The sequence below is a fragment of the Castanea sativa genome, chromosome 9, assembly GCF_040712315.1.
Source record: "Castanea sativa cultivar Marrone di Chiusa Pesio chromosome 9, ASM4071231v1".
Classification (NCBI taxonomy): Eukaryota; Viridiplantae; Streptophyta; class Magnoliopsida; order Fagales; family Fagaceae; genus Castanea; species Castanea sativa.
This window is the reverse complement of record NC_134021.1, coordinates 30,589,130-30,608,885: the sequence shown is the minus strand read 5'-3', so window position 1 is coordinate 30,608,885 and position 19,756 is coordinate 30,589,130. Positions and strand designations below refer to the sequence as shown.

The 19,756-nt window shown below is 35.9% G+C and overlaps 1 protein-coding gene across 1 annotated transcript; it reads right to left on the bottom strand.

The window, feature by feature from the left end:
• Positions 1-6,359: 6,359 nt before the first annotated feature.
• On the bottom strand, positions 6,360-14,291 carry LOC142610906 (putative glycosyltransferase At5g03795). The gene is made up of 3 exons (XM_075782888.1): positions 13,818-14,291; positions 11,353-11,920; positions 6,360-6,998 (listed from the first exon to the last, which is right to left on the bottom strand). The coding sequence occupies exons 1-3, from the start codon at positions 14,173-14,175 to the stop codon at positions 6,494-6,496; spliced, it is 1,431 nt and encodes a 476-aa protein (XP_075639003.1). The 5' UTR covers positions 14,176-14,291; the 3' UTR covers positions 6,360-6,493.
• Between the last annotated feature and the right edge of the window lie 5,465 nt (positions 14,292-19,756).

The following is a 19,756-nucleotide window of genomic DNA, read 5'->3' as shown; positions in this document are numbered from 1 at the left end:
TGAATGAACCTGTAGTTGAAAAACCAATTGATGAAACTAGGGATGATGTGGTTGTATTAGATACACCACAAGATACTACTCATGAGATGTCTAGTACACAGGTGTCTCGTCGTAGTGGGAGAATTATTCGGCCTCCTATAAGATTCATAGGTTTGGGAGAAACTTATGAGGCTATCTTAGAAGAGGCTGAATCGGATCCTTACACTTATGATGAAGCAATGAGTGATATAGATGCACATCATTGGGTCCAAGCTATGAAATCTGAATTGGATTCTATGGATTCCAATCATGTATGGGATCTTGTAAAGGCGCCTAACGGCATTAAACCTGTTGGTTGCAAATGGGTTTACAAGAGAAAGAGAGGGATAGATGGAAAAGTTGAAACCTTTAAAGCAAGACTAGTGGCGAAAGGGTATACACAAAAAGAAGGTATTGATTATGATGAAGCTTTTTCGCCAGTAGCCATGCTTAAATCTATCAGAATTCTCTTATCCATTGCTGTTCATTATGATTATGAGATTTGGCAGATGGATGTCAAGACTGCATTTCTTAATGACAATCTTGAAGAAGAAATATACATGTTGCAACCAGAAGGTTTCATAGCAAAGAACCAAGAGCATATGGTATGCAAGTTGAATAGGTCCATTTATGGACTTAAACAAGCATCTAAGTCATGGAACATCAGATTTGATCAAACAATCAAGTCATTTGGTTTTGAACAAAATCTTAATGAACCATGTGTGTACAAAAGACATCGAGACAAAGTAGTAATGTTCCTAGTGCTTTATGTTGATGATATTCTACTCATTAGGAATGATGTAGGGGTAATGTCATCGGTTAAAGTTTGGTTGTCAAGCCAATTTGATATGAAGGACTTGGGTGAGGCTAATTTTATTCTAGGGATCAAGCTTTGGCGAGATCGCAAGAATAAGATGTTAGGCTTATCACAAGCTGGATATATAGATAAGGTCCTAGAACGGTTTAGCATGCAAAACTCCAAGAAAAGATTGCTTCCTTTTAGACATGGAGTTCCTCTGTCTAATGACCAAAGGCCTAAGACTCAAGAGGAAGAAAATATGATGAGACAAGTTCCTTATGCTTCTGCAGGTGGAAGTCTCATGTATGCCATGCTTTGTACTAGACCAGATATTTGTTATTCAGTTAGCATGGTCAGCCGATATCAATCAAATCCAGGACCAAAATATTGGCAAGCTGTAAAGCATATTCTCAACTATCTTAGGAGAACGAGAGATTATATGCTTGTTTACCATAGTGAGGATTTGATTCCCATTGGCTATACAGATTCAGATTTTCAATCAGATCTAGATTTCAGAAAATCCACTTCAGGATGTGTTTTCACCTTGGGAGGTGGAGCCATAAGTTGGAGGAGTGTTAAGCAATCTTGTATTGCAGACTCCACCATGGAAGCCGAGTACGTTGCTGCTTGTGAAGCAGCAAAGGAGACTGTTTGGCTCAAGAAATTCCTTTCTGATCTTGGTATTGTGAGAATGGAGCAAGTTTCCATCACATTGTTTTGTGACAATAGTGGAGCGGTTGCACAATCCAAAGATCCAAGGAATCATAAGAAAGGAAAGCACATTGAGAGGAAGTATCACATCATTCGAGACATTGTTGCTCGTGGAGATGTTGTGGTAGCTAAGATTGAAAGTGCAAATAATCTAGCAGATCCCTTTACCAAAGCCTTGCCTCAAAGGACTTTCGAGTCACATTTGGAGGGAATGGAAGTTAGATTAGTGCACAATAGTCTTTAGGGCAAGTGGGAGATTGTTAGGATTAGTGCCCTTAAATCCTATTGTATGATGCTATGTATGATATTATGTATGACATTATGTAAGACATGATGTATGACTTAATATTGTGATTGATAAAATTATTTTATTATTATCTAAAATAATGGTAACATGAATATGAGACATTATCATATAGTCCATGAGATGCATTGTATGTGATTATGTGAAAAGTCATAGAAGATGTAAATCACAAGTTCTTTGTAAACTTAGAATTTATAGTTCGTAGTCGGTGATGAAATTGGGCATTTCATCTGCGAAAACTATAACGTGTCAACTAAGATGATTTGTCTTGATCATGGAAGTGGAGACTTCTAGTTGATATGTTGATATGTTTTAAGAGTTAAGACATATTGAACAGGACCGCTGTGAGATTTATTATTCTCCTAATGACTGTCAAATGAATAATAAATCTCACGACTTCTATTTGCATGAACTATTAATCCTGAGAGAATAATGGACATGATCATGAAGTGTAGGTTGCTTTGATATATCAAGAGTGAGATCTGAAGTGTCGGTCAAAATCTCAGTATGTTGGGCAGCCACATTTAGTGTTGATGGAACATATATTCTCAAGATGGAATTCATAGTCTCTTGATGGAGATATAAAATATTCCCTTGAGATAAACTTAATGATTTCAGTTATTTAGAGAGTTAGACCTAACCACTTTAGTAAGAAATTACTAAAGTATATATTTATGAAATTGGATTTCATAAATATATAATGAATAACTTTAAAGGATTAAACCGGGTACTCAAGGATAAGATGTAGTAATTTACAAAGTGGCAGTCTACATTTATGACTTTGTGTTACTACGAATATTTTATGAAGGGGTTGCATGTATAATAAAGTTTTAGGATATAATTATTAATAAGGCCTAGAGTGCAATTATATTTATATAGTGGTATTAAATATAATTAATGGTAACTTTGGACTTGTCAAGAGTTGACAGAAAAGCCCAAGGCCCATTGGAGCTAGTGTCTTATTAGTCCATTTTGGTCCCACTCTAAGCCACACACTAAAGCCCAATTGGAAAGGCCCAATAGGCCAACCCAATTAGATAATCAATTAGTTATAAAGAGAGAAACATACATAATTTTTATTAGTGAAAAAAGAAAATAAGAAATTGTGTGCGAGAGAGTGTGAGACACACTTTCATTCTCCCTTTGAAAAATTGATTGAGAGACCACACATCTTGGACGTAAAGTGGAATTGGAGTGAAGATTAAAAGTGTTCCCAAGTGCTTCTAATCTTTGTTTTGAATTTCTCCACACCAAGGTACGCTATCTTGTTCTTAAATTCTGAAATTTACATAGTGCACGTTATCAATCATGAATGAAATAGATCTTTGTTTGTTGCTTCCGCTATGTGTTTTGTATGAGATACAAAACCAGAATTTTTCCTTCAAAAAGAACACTGCAAGAGAAGTGTTCCACTTCCAAGGTACGAGTAGAATAGGTCAGCTTAGTGGTAAAGAGCTTCTTGAATTTGGGAAGAATATGATTTTTCACTCCCTCTTCATCTGGAATCCATTCACCCACATTATTCTTGATAGCTCTGATTCGATTTCTATGCCTTCTCACCACCGTAGAAGTGTGAAAAAAGGAAGTACTACGGTTTCCAAAGACCGTCCAATTTAGGCAAGATTTTAATGCCCAAAACTCTTCCTCCTGAAGCATAATAAGATTGTATAGTTCTATAAGTTGCTTCTCTAGGTGGATCAGAAAATCATTGGGGTTACTTGCAAGGGCTTTCTGAGTACCATTAAGTCTGGCAAGCACTTTCTTCTTCCTGGTGAATAAATTCCCAAAAACCTCAACATTCCACCGTTTAACTTCCCTGGTAAAATTAGTAATTGCAGAGGACAGTGGATGATCATGGTCCCAGTTGTCTTTAACAAATTTGGGAAACTCCGGGTGTAGCAGCCACATAGATTGAAATCTAAACGGCTTATTTCTAGTTGTGGGAGGAGGTTTACTAAGTTCAATTAGGACAGGGCAATGGTCTGAGTGCACTCTGGTTAAGTGGGTGACCAAAGCTTCAGGGTATAATAACCTCCAAGACGGGTTCGCAAAACACCTGTCTATCATTTCCAAAATTAAATCTGAAATTTGTTTGCAATTGGACCATGTGTATTTTGGGCCAGAAAACCCCAAATCCCAAAGTTACAACAATCAAGGCAATTCTTAAACTCTAAGGCCCTCTTAATGTTTATACTTCTACCCCCATATTTGTCCTCCCCACTAAGGATTTCATTAAAATCTCCCATAAGCAGCCAAGGCAATTGATTTAACTGGGCAACTTTAGTCAAATTGGACCATAAAATTCTCCTTTCATTTAACCGTGGGCTAGCATAAATAGGGGAACTAAACCAGGAAAGGTTAGAGTAACGTACCTTTACCGTGGCGTGGATTTCCTGTTATGTAAATGAGAGAATGAACACTTCCACTTCATCTGTCTTCCACAATAGCCATAATCCCCCCCGCATATCCAATTGTGTCCATGAATTTGTTCATTCATTTTAACACACTCATAAATTTCTAACTTCTCGGAAGCGTTCTAGTCAAATTGGCTAAAATAATGGGGGTTACAATGAGAAATTAGAACAACATGTAAAAAAAAAAAAATCTCTCTCCATTTTTAGCCATGGGCACACCGAACTGAAAGAAGTTTAAGCTACATATTGTTACTTTATCAATCTTGTTCCGAATTACTGTATGGTCAATGATTGATAAGTATTGCAGAAAGAGTGGACCACTCAGATATAAAGAAGAACTTACGTCTTACCACGTCTAGATATGTAAGTTCTTGACTTGTAGTGTTTCTAAAAGGAATGTGAAAGATTTTTTCTATACATCTATAAATAGAGGCTGGATCTCAAAATTTAACATACCTTTTCGGTCTTTTATTTCCCCTCTTTCTGACTCTTCTTTTCTCTCTTACATTAAAGACGTTTTGGAGCCTCTAGCCTTAGGATTTTTAAAGAGAATTGCATAAATTTCTTTGAACCCTAAAATATTCCTTCACTAAGAAGAGCACATCCATGCAAGAGGTAGTTTTTCTTTTCCTTTTGCTGTGATCTTATCTATTAGTTCTACTTGATGGTGCGTGATTAGATTTAGGATGTTTTTTATTTCAATTTCTGATGTTATCGCTATGAGTTTGCTATGAGTTGCATAAACTTAGTTAAAAAGTCTTTAAATAATTCTCTTGTTGTTATGAATTTTCTTTTGAGTTTCAAAAATCTGCTCATTAATGAATCTTTTTTTAAAAACTAAAAATAGATCTGTATTTTCATTAAATACAGGTTTGAATTTTTTTACAATTTAAAACTAATCTGTATTTTCATTAATTACAGATCTGAATTTTTTTTACACTTCAAAACTGTTTTTTACGCCTCAAAATAGATCTGTATTTAAAAATTAATATGTTGAAATTTAAATTTCTATATTTTACAATGCTTCTATTTAAATAAATAAAAACATATGTTTGTGCGTTCAAATGAAAAAAAATACTTATTTTTATGTTTATGTTTATTTGTGAATTATCAAAAAAAAATTATAAGGAACTCGAGCTTAGAAAACTCAAGTTCCATATTACAAGGAACTCGAGCTTGGTAAGATCAAGTACCATAGAAGAAAGAAAAAAAAAGCAAATTTTGTATTTACAAGGAACTTCAGCTTGGTATGCTCGAGTATTGTGTTACATGCAACTCGAGTTTACCAAGCTCGAGCTCCATGTGGCATTTCTTCAATAATAAAATCCACGTCAGCACAAGTCGATTTACACAACAAATTCGAGTTTCAAAAAAGTGGTATATTGCTACTTATTTTGCAAACAGTGGTATGTTGCTAATAATTTTTGCAGAAAGTGGTAAATGACCGATTTGGCCTACAAACCATGTCTTGAAGATACTGATTGTAGTTTTTTTTTTTCCCCTTCCAATAAGCTATTTTAGAGATTCTTTTTTCAGTTAAAATGGGTACTTCAAAGATTATCACGATAATTATGATATATTGATGTTGAGAAGAGCAATGATAATGATAGTAAACGTTTATAACTACCCCCTTAATCTTTAAAAATCTAATCCAGGAGGATTAAAATGGACAATTATGATGTTGGGAAGAGCAATGATAAAGATGTTAACGTTCATGACAACCCCTTAAATCTTCAAATTTTAATTCAGGAGGATTCAAAGTTTGAAACCTCAGTATGTGTTTAATTGTGGTGTTTCACCTATAGGGTTCAGAACTTAAAAGTTTCCAATCTCTGATATAGATCTGTTTTCAATAATTTACTCCTGCAATTACAGTTTATCTTTGAGCAGTAGGGCAGTTTCACAAACCTAGCAAAAGAAGTAGAATGCTGTGTGCAGAAGGCACGCAAGAACATGCTGCAATATGCCATGCCTAATAGTTCTTTTGTTTTGTTTTGTTTGATTCACTGTTTTTCTGCTGGGAATAGCTTGCAATCTTAAAATTGAAGATCTTTCAGGCGTGTACCAACTGCACCCCTTATTTCCCTTTCACAATCTCTATATAACAAATTAACAATTTATACATTTTCCGGAGTTACTGATATGACATGCTGAACTGCTTTACAGAGAAAATTAATCAGTAATAAGTAATACAAAAGGCAAATGCTATTGTGAAACAAAAAATCACTTGAGAATAATTTAGGGTCATCAATTGGGATGAACAAAAGCATTCAAGGGAAGCCTTATGGAACTCCGTCGAAGCCACAACTCATACATAACCATGTAAAATGCATCATAATCAACAGGGGAAAGGTGCCACTGGAAATGTTTTCGCGCCTTCAACGCATTCCTTTGTAACATTAGATATTCTTCAAAGCTAAACCTCTTAAGGATTTTTTTAAGCAATGGGATATCTAAAGTGGCAACATTAATTGAGAAACTTTTCCAGTTTAATATGTCTGCAAATGGGAGATCATAGTAGTTGGCAATGATCACAGGAACACAACCATAATATAGTGAATCTGCAATACGAGCTGTGTTTACTTCAAAGCCTTTAACATGGAGGCAGAATTTGCTCCCAAGCAGCTCATCAGCATAAGGAGTTGTGAGCCGGCCAAAGTGGGCAAAGATCTCGGTGTCATTTCTCCATACTTGAAGAAGTTTTTCTCGAACTGGGGAGTTAATTTTTCCAGCAAAGAATGCGAGCTTCTTCCTGTAATTTCATTTGTAATGGAAGCAAGATGAGTTCCAGTTGATTCAGACATCACAGCAACAATAAAACTACGACGACATAATTTTTATCAACATTAATATATCTTAATGCATACTAAATTGATATATCATGGATACAGCTCCCCCTCCTCCCTCAATAGCGAAATAAGAAAAACAAAAATGAGTAGACAGTATAGTTTATAGCATAATAATTAACCTACTTTGGTTGTTAGGGTTATCGACTGAAACCTGGTTCAGAAGTTAATCAGAGAACAAATAGATGACTATTCTTTCCATTCTGTTTCGTGGTGTTGGGTCCCACTTATGAGCTAGTAGACAAGGTGTCCTTATTAGCTTTGGAATCCCACATTGACAAGTAAGGAGGTGGAATAGCTCCTATATAAGAGTAGTAATCCCATATCAGTAACAAAAAAAGAAAAAGAAAAAGTAAAATGGTCTATAGATATGAGTGGTCATATAACTTTGTATAGTGTGAGAATTGGAAGACAATTTTTCTAGTGTGATAGTGTAGGAGCATCATTAGTTGTGTACCTTGGGGTCCTAGATTTGAGAGTGTTAAGTATGTGACTTTTAGAGTTGATAGTTTGTAATCCATATTGTTGATAGTTGATTTACCTGTGACATAGATAATTAATCATGTCATACTTTGTGTCTTGTAGAGCTTGCTATTTTATAATTTTGTGTACTCAAACTGATATTAAACCTATTAGTTAAGGATCTTATAGATGATGGCCAGCCGAAGTTCAAGGTAAAATCCTTTGATGGGAAAATAATGTCTTTGGATAAGCATTGTCAAAGATGGTGCAACAAGGATTGATTAGGGCACTACATAAACTTTTCACTATGTCTGATTATGTATGTGTGTGTGAAAATCACTTACAAATTTGTATTTGAACTTTGATTAAAGTGTTGTATTAGCTACATTTGAAGGAAGGTGATGATATTAGGATCATCGAAATGCTTTTAATAGAGTTGATTACTTAATTATCAAATGTGAATAGTAAAATTGAGGAGGAGAATCAAGTCGTACTGCTTTTAACTTCACTTCAACCTTCATGTGACACCTAGGTGACTGTACTACTGGTTGTAAAGGAAAAACTTAAAATAGAAGGGGTAAATAATTGCTTGGAGGCAATGAAGTTCAAAAGTCAACAAAAATTCTAAATGACTTTTTAATGAAGTTTGAACCAAATCCAGCAGAAATATGCTGCATCAAAAGAATTTTGACAAGATGAAGTTAAGATAAGACAATTTGGAGTACTACTCTTCATGGAAGGATGCAATAATGTAGGAAGTTGGGAGCTGATTTAAAAGAGTTAGAGAAATGTGTGATATTTAGCAGTCCATGAACGAAATGATTATTACAACAGATAGTGAGAATGGAAATAATGGGGGTAGTACTTCTTCTTTTTTCTTTTTCGCTAGTTTAAGACTCACACACCTTACGGGTTCGAATCTCAAACTCAACCCTGGCCGCCACCCCATACTTATATGGCAAGGAAGTCCAATTCAGCCCAGTATTCTTATAGTTAGTACAGATTCATGTATTTAAAAAATCATGTATTTTTACTCTGCCAGGTCCTTTCATATGGTTAGCATGGAAAGTGGTTTGACAAATGCAAGATTTGTGATTGAAGTTTTGTTATGTTAGCTAATATTTTGGAATGTAAAGTTTTAGAGATAAGTACAGTAAAAATTATGATATTTAACGGATTTGTGAAGACTTTTGATAATATAAGACGTGCCAGAACTTGGAAGGAATATGATTTCTTTGGGCCAGCTAGATTTTTTGGATTAGGATTGTGAAAGTGTTAGCAAAGGCTCTTTGCTGGTAATAAAGAGAGAGAAAGCATTCAAGAACTTATACAAGTTGATAATTGATATGGTTAAAAAGTATATTGCATGGTGGAGCAAAAGGTAGAGAAGAGCGTTTGATTATATTATCAGAAAGGGAAGATAGATATGGACGGTGCATGGTGAGATTTGTGAAGAATCTAATTGATGATTGCGAAGGAAATTTTGACTAAAATTTTCAAATATCATTTTAACTAAAGTAATCACATCGTTTGTTAAGGACAAAGGACATTTTTTTTTAATAAACAATGATGTTTCACAAAGAGAGTACTATTTAAAACAACTCTTCACGGGCTAGAGGTGAAGATTTGTTGAGTGTTAGCCATGAAATTGATATTTATTATTTTGCACCTTTTTAGGGGAAAAAAGGGGAGGGGGAAGGGGGAGGGGGGGGGGGGTGGGAAGTGAAGCACTTTTTCCCCTTTATGTTTGGGCCCTTTGGGGTAGTTCACAATTTCCCCCTTAACTTTGAAACCAACCAATTTCCTCTTCTATGTTGGAAAATGAGCAAATACCTCAAATCCGTTACTTTCTCATTAAATCCAATGGAAGTTTTTGAAGAAATTATTAGTATACCACAAGGAAGAGAAAAAGTTGAGGATTGCATAGTTGTTTTTTTGGATAGCATTTGTAATCATTGTGATTCCATTGGATTTAACTGAAAAAGCAACATATTGGGGGCATTAGCTCATTTTACAAACATAAAGGGTGAAATTATTTGGTTTCAAAGATAAGAGAGGAACTTGTGAACTACCCCAATCATAGAAGGGGAAATACTTTTTCCCCTAAAAGGTGCAGAATTATCAATCAAAATGGTTGACAATCGACCCAATCAACAATTTCACAGGTCTTATACTAGGAATGCTAGCTTATGCAGCATGTGCAATTGCCTAGAAAAGGAATTAACACTCTGTTCACAGTGTTCAGTTGCCTGGAACAAAGAAAGAACATAAAATTGGATTCTTAGATCTACTCCAACTCAAATTGATTTTTAAATAATAATTTCCTTTCCTTAAAATCCACTACAAACTACATCAAACAATAAAGGTTGATCTCCTTCAGTGGGTGCAGAAAGGAAATTCCAAGACAAAAATGAGAGAAAAGAAAGCCAAATATTATTTTTGACCTTTTGCAATGGTAAAGGAAAAGAGAAAAAACTGAGAATGAAAAACATCTTCTGATGAAGATATGTTGATCCTGGTCAGCAGGTGCCGAAAGAAAATTCCAACACAAGTAAAAGAAAAGCAACTCAAATATTGTCTTTTGACCCTTATCAACAGTGAATGAAAAAAGAAAGCCGAGAATGGAAAGACATCCCGATGATCTGATGCTTACTCAACCTGACCATCTTGACAATTGACATCAAGGGATTAAAAAGATAAGATAAACAATTGGGTGATTAGAGATGTTGTACCCAATGCACAAGGCTCTAGCTTTTGCATAGTCTGGGAGAATTAGTTTGTAGGTAGCCTTACTTCACCCCCATTGAAAGAGACTAAATCCTAGACTGTATTTGTGCACACCAATTTGCATGGGTAAAAAACCTTTCTTTTTAATAAGTTTTGGCTCCAAGAGGGGGAAGAGGAGATTTGATCTAATGGCCTCTGCTTAATGAGGTATAATATCTAGTCAAATTTGCTACCTCATGGGGTTAATTGTTTAAATTTCAAAGTAGATGGGCTTCTAAAATGTGGTGTTTCGTTGGTGATTTTCAAGGCCATAGCTTTATTTTCTTTGTGGGGGGGGGGGGGGGAATCTGAGAAAGTCATCTTAACTTTAAGATGCTTACTTGATTATGGTGGGGAAAGTAACTTGAATTGCACAATCCTTCAATGAAGTACATATGATTCAAATAATTTATTTAAAAAGAAATGACTCTAGAGATACACCACTGTAAATACCTTCAACCTACTAACCTAGGAGTTTTCTCAAGTGGTTCTACATCCTAAACTTAAGTAGAGGATTGCTTATAGCTAAGCATAAAGAATAGACCAAAAGGAAAAGTAGAGACAAACTTTTCCTACTGAATAGAGTGGTCATGTTTACATGGGCATGTCACTCGAGAATAAAAATAATAATTAACCTAACCACACATGACAGATACGACAAAATGCATCTGGTTTTTTGGGTCCAAGAGATGTGCAGTCAGTTAAGATATAACTCCTTTTTCTATTTTCTTTTTTCTTTCCCCCTCTTTTTGAGGGGAGATGGGGAGGGAAAATGTTAAATAACTATAAGCTGAATAACATATAATGCCTTAAAAGCTGTTATCTACCCAAATGCCCTTCTTAAAAAAAAAATAAATCAATAAATTATAAACCAAGATGACTTTTCATACTGGCCTTCTGACATTGTAAAATATCCTCAACCTTTGTTAACCTTTGACATAGAGGATTTATAAATTTCTAATTTTATAAAATTTCCAGTATAAAATAAATGATAAATGATAATTAGAAAATAAAAATAAAAACCATACTCACCTGTTTGATGAAGAAAGATTAGGGAGGAGTCCTTGTCTCGGCCAAATTTGTGGCAGGCATGCATCTTTATGAGCAATGTACCCAGGTTGGAAATAGGTAGAAGAACACACAACTTGAATTGCATTGAATTTCACTTCTTTTGCTTTATCCATTGCTGACCGTCCAATGGAATGACAGGCAACATAGAAATGATCAGCCCCACCTGTCCGATTCCAATATGGGTACTTCTGACTAATATTGAGGATGTAATCTTTAATAAAATCTTGGATACCTCCTACACCAATTCTGGGGTCATGCCGCAAGCTTGCAATTGAGAAAGGCAGAAAGAAAAGATCTGCCTTGGTTGGATCTTTTGTGATGAAATGGCTACTCATAAGGACCTTCTTAAAGTAACTTTCACTAGCATAATTACCCCCAGGTTCAGAACCCACTGGCAACAGCACATTTGCAAAAGGATCATTTCGCCTGTGAGGATAAACATATATCTTAAAGCTCCTATTCATTTCCTTATAGTCTTCCACAAAGATATCTCTATCATGGTACACCTCGTTGTAATTCACATAGTTTCCTGAACGATAAAAAACAGTTTCCAAACTTTTGGATTAAGAAATAAAGTTCATGATCATTAACTGAAGTTCTTCAACCTCCCCACTCACCCAACTCAAGCCAAAAATTGTTTACAGTGTAAATGGTCAGGTGAACTCATCTGAATATGACGGATCCCTCTACTGTAAAACAAGGGCAAATATCCATCAAGTTGGATACTATTATACACTATCCCAGTTTGACTCACTAAAATATTTCACACCTCTGATTTAATCAGCATATTTAATAACCTTGTATTATGAGGATATTACCCACTGTATTGCATGACTGACCATAAAAAACAGTTTCCAAACTTTTGGATTAAGAAATAAAGTTCATGATCATTAATTGAAGTTCTTCAACCTCCCCACTCGCCCAACTCATGCCAAAAATTGTATACAGTGAAAATGGTCAGGTGAACTCATCTGAATATGACGGATCCCTCTACTGTAAAACAAGGGCAAATATCCATCAAGTTGGATAATATTATACACTCTCCCAGTTTGACTCACTAAAATATTTCACACCTCTGATTTAATCAGCATATGTAATAGCCTTGTATTATGAGGATATTACCCACTGTATTGCATGACTGACTCCATTGAAGCTGGACATGTTCCGGAAATTTGTTCAAATGACACAAAACACTAACCAATACAAGATGAGAGTGCAGAATCAGCTAACCTTGCTTTCATAAAAGTGTCTTAGTCCTCAAACAAAATATCCACCATAAGACAACATAAGCAAGTAGCAAAAGATCCATAGCATCAAAACCATATCTTAAAAACAGGATTTTTTTTTTTTTTCTATCATCTTGTTCTTAGTGAAGCTATTGCTTATAAAAAATGTATTTGGTGGGGGAGAAAAAGCTAAGAGATCCACAATCAAATTGAAATTTTTAGAACTTGATTCAGCCAAAAAAATCTGTTCTAAGTATAGACAAGTTATCTATTAAGCACTCATAGATTTTAGAGAAGGTCACTTTTATCTATTCAGAGCAAATGGATGTATAAGGGTCCTTCTAAGCATACATGATACAAGGTCATTCCGTTGCAAGATATTTATATTCTATATATTAGACCGAACTCTGATCTCATCACGCAGATGGATCAAATTGACCTTCAACTATCAATGCAATAAATAAAGCAAAAAAGAAATTTGCTAATTTCAAGGGTAGTCATACAAATTTTTCTCAAATGTGACCGAAAGACAATTTTAAATTTTATTAAAAAAAGGAAGTTGCAGTTGGACTTTGACTTACAAAACACAACTTTCATCTTTATATAAGACAAAAGTTGTATTCCTTGCCAAGAAATCTATTAGAAATTTTCTCAGAAGTTGTATTAGGCAAAGTTGTATTAGTAAATATATTAGAAATTTTCTCAGAACCGTAGGGAAAAAAGGAGAACAAAAACCTTTTATTATTGATGTTGTTTTGTTTTGAAAAAAAGATTGAAGAACTAACCTCAACAATGCCAGAGGTTGTATTAGGCAAAGTTGATGAAGGTTCTAATTTCCCATCAAGACAATGAAAATCCTTGCCAAGAAAATCAAATAGTAATTTTTTTCCATCACCCATTAGCAGAGGTTTATAAACAATAATCCCACCCCAAAGTCCATAGGAAATACCAAATAAATACAAGAAGAACAAGCTCATCAGCACAAATATCATCAGAATTTACATGCCAGTGAACCCAGCTACAAGCTTTCTATTTTTTGCCTTGGTTTACAACAAATATTCCAACTTTCCAAAAATAGTAAACAATACACACAAAGAGTGAAAATTCACACAAAACCCATTAAAAAAACACACACACAATAGAAATACTTTCAGACAAGTAAGTGAGACCCAGAAGCAGGAAAAACCAGAATTGACATACCATGATCGTCTGGGGGGAATCGAGGTTCTAGAGGGCGTTGACTTCCAAATCCTCCTTCTCCCAAATGAACAATTTGGGGCACCTGTAATTGAAAGGGTGTTTGGGAATGATTGTGAAATGAAATAGGGACGGTTTGGCGAGTAAGGGGAGAGAAAGTTGAAGACCCAAATGGAGAATTGAGGCCTAAAAAGGATGGGTCAGGTGGATGATAATGGGTGAAGAGGTTAGAGGTGGTGGATATGTAGAAGAGAATGAAGAGAGACGTTGTGAGAGCTAAGGTTGTGGGGATGAAGAAGAAGAAGTTTCTGAATGAGCCTGAGCCTGAGAAGTAGTATAACAGCAAGGAGGGGCGAGCCATTGGGTTTTTAGTTTTTAGTCTTCGTTTTTTTTACATGGGAATGGCGTCAAAATAGGCAGCTTTGAAGCAGAGTGTTGTGATGCTGAAAACTACCAACCACCTGCGCACTTGGAGTGCCTTGAAAGATTCTAATACTTGGTCTTCTTTTCTTTTAAAAATGTCCTCTCTCTTCAACAACAACCAAAAAATAAAAAACCAAAAAAATTTAAAATGTACCATGGAAGAACTAGGTGCTTTTAATCATCTACTTTATGAATTTTTTTATAAAAAATTAAAAAAAAAAAGTCAAAAATTAGTTACTTTTTTATTTTTTTATAAAAAATTTCTTAAAATAGTTTACAAATATATAAGTCATGCAAAACCCATTTTTTATTTATAGGGCAAGGATTTATGTAGGTCATGCATCCATTTAGCACCAACATTAAAACAATATATATATATATATATATATATATATATATCATATTTTAACACATCAAAAAGTTATTTATCGACTTAACATATCATTACAATGCACCCTATATTTCAGTTTCTATTTTAACATTCAACACATTAAATAATACTAGCCTCATCACACGCGCTCTGCATGAGTGATGAGTTGTTTTTTTTATTTTGAGTTTAATGTAATTTTTTAATTTGAATTTATCTATTATAGAAATGATTTTTAAGAAACTAAAATTTAGGATTTGAAATAGAGTAAACTGCTTAGTTTAGTATGTGCTAATTTTTTGGAAAAAATGTATCAAAGGTGTGTGAGATATATTTAAATAAGACAATCTAACACTTAGAATTTGTTGTAAGAATGTTGTGAAAATGTTGTGGACATATCATTTCTCTTTAAATAAAGAGTGTGCTAATTTTTAGGAAAAAAATTTCTCTAGTAATTTTTTGTTTTTGAATTTTGTTGAATTACAATTTTAACCCTATTTTCTATACTAATATAACTATTTAAGGGGCTTCACCTGTTTGGACCAAAAAAATTTTTGTTCCAAAATACCCTTACACCCCTAGGTTTAAGTAGAGACAAAATTAAAGGATAGTCTGGTAAAAATACATGTCTAACTTACATTAAAACATTGCCTACAAAACAAGAACACTCTTCCACTAACCCACCTCTTCATAGTAACTATACGTTTATTTTTTTTAAAATAAAAAAAATAAGTTAAACAACTCACTGCTGTTTTTTTCCTTAAAAAAAACCCATGTTTATCCAAAAACAAAACTAAATATCAACAAAAAAAAAAAACTAAACTAAATAGATATATACACTTTTTTTATATAAGTAGATACATCTTTAACTCCTACTAAAATGTTACCTACAAAACAGGACCACTCTCCTGGTGGTTTTCAAATTGCTCTTCTTCTTTTCTTTTTTGTAAATGTTTATAATTTGTATCCATTATAATTTGAAATTACTAGATTTTTCAATTACAGAAATACCTAGGAGAGTGATGAGTGTTCTGCATTTTGGATGAAATAATTTACTCATCACACATCTAGGTTTTTTTGTGATTGAAAAATGCATTAATCCCAAATTATAATAGATTCAAATTATTAACTTAAAAAAAAAAAAAAAAAAGCCTCTGAGCACGCTCGTGAGCGCATGTTCAAAGGCTAATTTCTTTTTTAAGAATATGAATTATCTTATTAGATTAGGAGGTATTTTTAATATTTTTTGAAACCATAACTAACTTTCAAAATCATCTTAATATATAGAGATAACTGATGATGTCAAAAATCGTCAGTAAGCTGCATGGTTCTTACATTCTAAACAACACCTACACGACAAGAAAGAAAGCCTCAAGAGAGTACCGGTGTGGTACCGGTCAAATACCCTCTAAAGGTTAAGTTTGAAAAACTATCACAACTCTAAAATGCCAGAGCTGGGATGAATTATGCGCACCACATTTTCTGAAGGTTTTGGCCCTTTTATAGTAGTGAGAAACCGACCTTGGTTCCTTGGCGAAGAGGAATGTTTCCTTGTAGAAAAGATCTTCATAAATGTGTGTATTTTAAGGGACCTTTTCCATATAGAGGCTCTACTGACTAAGGGTAATTGTAGAGCACAAGTTATTGTCATTTGAAGTTCCTTGGGGACCAAATAAGCCATGTCATTTCCACGTGACTTTTTGCCACCATTAACCTTAACCTCTGTCCAAACTGTTATCCGTCTACTACAAGTGACCATTCCCCACAGGTCATCCATCCACCTTTGATGCGTCATTGTCGTTTCATCTCTTTGTTCGTCGACCTATTGAAGCTAAACATGGTAGGTCTCGTAAATTTTGGCCGTCCACTTTAATTTTACCCTCTTTAGTTGCCCCCTCACTCCATTGACCCATCGTCTATTCTTGTACGGATCCACGGAGTCACGGTCAACCCATATCCTTGAGGAGCGTGTGTTGATTGACAAGCTAGCCTGGGGTCATTAATGCGGTAGGGACACATGGCAAGCTCTTAGTAGTTGATTGCTTGGATCGAAGCATCCCTTCGTCTTTCGCGCCATTCCCTTTCTATATATGCTGGTCGTCCCTTTCATTTTTACATTTAGAAAAAAAAATTGCTGAGCAAAGCACTACCGTCCACTTTAATTAAGCCGTTGCTCCGTCGACTCAGTGTTACCATTCTATACAGTCTTCCTGTCGCCCTTCTTACGCCGTCAAGCTGTAAGTATTCTTCATTTTATCCCAAGTTTTTTTTCTTTCTTTCATTCTATTTGCCTGCCCGTCGTCTGTGTATATCTAAAGTCTTAGGTTTTTTACCAATCACTTGTAGGTGTCAAATGTCTAGTGAGGCATCAAGTGGTCAATCGTTTATCCGCGAAGGAGCGGGCTACGATGAGGTGTTTCCGTCAGGTCAAGCAGACCCCAGAATCTTCAGCGAGGAAAGGGTTCCGTTAGCCAACTCACCTTCCATAATGGAGGATAAGGTACAAGGTGAGGATGGGTCAAAGTATGATTCAAATGACGATCTAGATAGTGTAGACCCCCTAATTCAATTTGTCATAGGCTCTGATGGATTTAGGGAATTTATCCTACTTCTCTTGTGGATGATTAATGACTTTGTTTCCACCATCAAACAATCACACTTCAATACACTTAGGGAGAAATACCAGATACCCAATGACATACCCATCCGTCTACCCTTTAAGACTGAAAAATGTTACTATAGGGGTTTCGAAGACGTCGGAGAGCACTCTTCATCGTCGTCTTCTCTAATACCTAGGACTGGCCGTCACCCAAATCTCCCCAAATGCCTGGAAGGTTTTCCTGAGTGTGGAAATTTTGTACGGGGTGATGTCTAACAGGGCACGCCAATTGACAGACGACAGTGGAGGAGTTTTTCCATTATTACCGTCCGTCTGAGATCGCCTAATCAAAGGGTATGTACAGTTTCCTGTCGAGGAATCCATTACTTAGGTTAGTATGCAAGACCCTGAACTCTAATAGGAACTGGAAGAGTCGATATTTTTTCCTCCAAAGGGATGACTGGATGTGTCACCCCGACAACCAGGAGTACATGCCTGTGGACAAGACCTGGGGTATAATGCCCCTGTCTGGTAGGTGTCCGTCCTCCTTAGGTTTAATTTTTCAATTTGTTTAATTGTTCTAATCGTCTCTTTTTGCAACTAGGGACCGTCCACAGGTTACCACTGAGCAGTTTGGTATCATGGAAAGAATCTTCAAGACCACCAAGCTGTCGGATAGAATGTAGGTTAAGCTAGTTACTTTGGATACTCTCCAATGGTACTACGACGGCCTTGAACCCACTACTGCTGCCTGTCGATACAACGCACGAATTCGCCAATGTAAGTTCATTGCGTAATATATATATATGTGTTCTTAGCAGCTCCCTTGATTCTTACTCGTCCACTTTTATGCAAAAATGGAAGATAGCAGGAGAATAGCTTACGTCAAGCAACAAGCTGCTGCTAAGGAAAAACAGGAAGGCGGCCTTCCTCCTAAAACGGGCCCAGCTCACCAGTCCACCAAAAGGAAATCGTCCAAAAAATTGGACCGTCATGCAAAGAAGCAAAAAATGGTGACAAGGCTAGCTACCGGGCAAACTTCCGGCGCGTTCAAGTTGCCCCCTAAGCTTGGCCTGGGGAAAGGTAAGGGCTTGATGGTTAGCCTAGACCCCGTCAAGGAGAAACCTCCCGTCCTTCTTCGCGAGGATTCTCAGTATACCCTTAAGCAAATCACCTCCATTATCAAGGATGAGGACTACGAGGACTTGCGCAACCACGCCATTGAAGCTATGGGGGAGACGGGTCTGTTCAACCTTGCACAGGTTTGTATCCGTCCCAATACCTTTTCGTCGTCTTTGTTTATTACTTTCATTGTCTCATTTTATGGTTGGTGTAGGGAGTCTTAATGATGAAGGGATTAATAGAGCACTACCTTTCCCACCAGAAGACATTGGATCGTGTTCGTGCGAAGGCGAAAGCAATGGAGGAGGAGCTGTCGAAGCTGAAGGTCTGGAAGGTTCATCAGGAAGAGAAGCTCAAGGCGTCAAAGCAACTTCGGGGTGAGTTGGAGAGACAAGTGGAGGAGCTGGGAAAGGTCCTGGAAGACAAAGAGGATAGTCTTCGTCAGGCAAAGATGGACGTTATACAAGAGAATCAAGATTCCGATGCTCTTCTAAGCGAACTGGGCACATCCTTTGTTGACAATTTCGACGATTGCCTCCGTCAAGTCAAGGCTTCTTTCCTAAACGTGAACCTTTCGTACATTACCATAGATCCTGAAGGCCAGACTCCTAACCACCCCATTAACTCTGAAAGGACAGACGAGCTCTTTGGTGAAGACCCCAACGATGGCAATGCTCAAAAAGCTGGTGCAAAAAAGTTCGTTAAGGACGGCACCCGTCAGCTCGAGGTCCAGATGCTTAATGATAAGGAAAAGGAAACCCTTATCGCCCCACAATAGTTATTTTTATTTTTACTTTTGTTCAAACTTGGAAACGCTTGGGAGAATAGTACCTTTATTAATTTTATCCATTGCCTATCGTAGGCTTTTATGTAGACATTTATAATATTTTGGTTCTTTTTTACAATATACACCCGTCTACTTTGCGTTTAGCCTTATGTGAACTAAGCCAATCTATTTATGTAATGGATCCATCCACCTTATAGATTTCGTGAATGAATTGTTCTTTTAGGGCAATCTGTCCATTCTATGGACTTGGTGAACAAATTTCACCCTTCTTGGAATGATTCGTCTGGTTTGTTGTCTTACCAAATAAATTCTATCCTTTTTAGGATGATCCATCCAGTTTATGGGCTTGCTAAATAAATTTCATCCTCCTTAGGATGATTCGTCTAGTTTATGGACTTTCTGAATAAATTTCATCCTCCTTAGGATGATCCGTCCAGTTTACAAACTTGGTGAATAAATTTCATCATTCTTAGGATGATCCATCCAGTTTACGGATTTGGTGAATAAATTTCACCCTTCTTAGGATGATCCGTCCAGTTTATGGATTTGGTGAATAAATTTCACCCTTCTTAGGATGATCCATCCAGTTTATGGACTTGTGAATAAATTTCACCCTTCTTAGGACGATCCGTCCAGTTTTTGGA

Bases quoted from the DNA above. Each gene is read 5' to 3' on its own strand.
- LOC142610906 (XM_075782888.1), bottom strand. From the start codon at position 14,175: ATGGCTCGCCCCTCCTTGCTGTTATACTACTTCTCAGGCTCAGGCTCA. The intron at 11,921-13,817 runs GTATGTCAATTC...TTTATCGTTCAG, and splicing joins ATTCCCCCCAGACGATCATG to GAAACTATGTGAATTACAAC. The intron at 6,999-11,352 runs GTGAGTATGGTT...ATGAAATTACAG, and splicing joins AATCTTTCTTCATCAAACAG to GAAGAAGCTCGCATTCTTTG.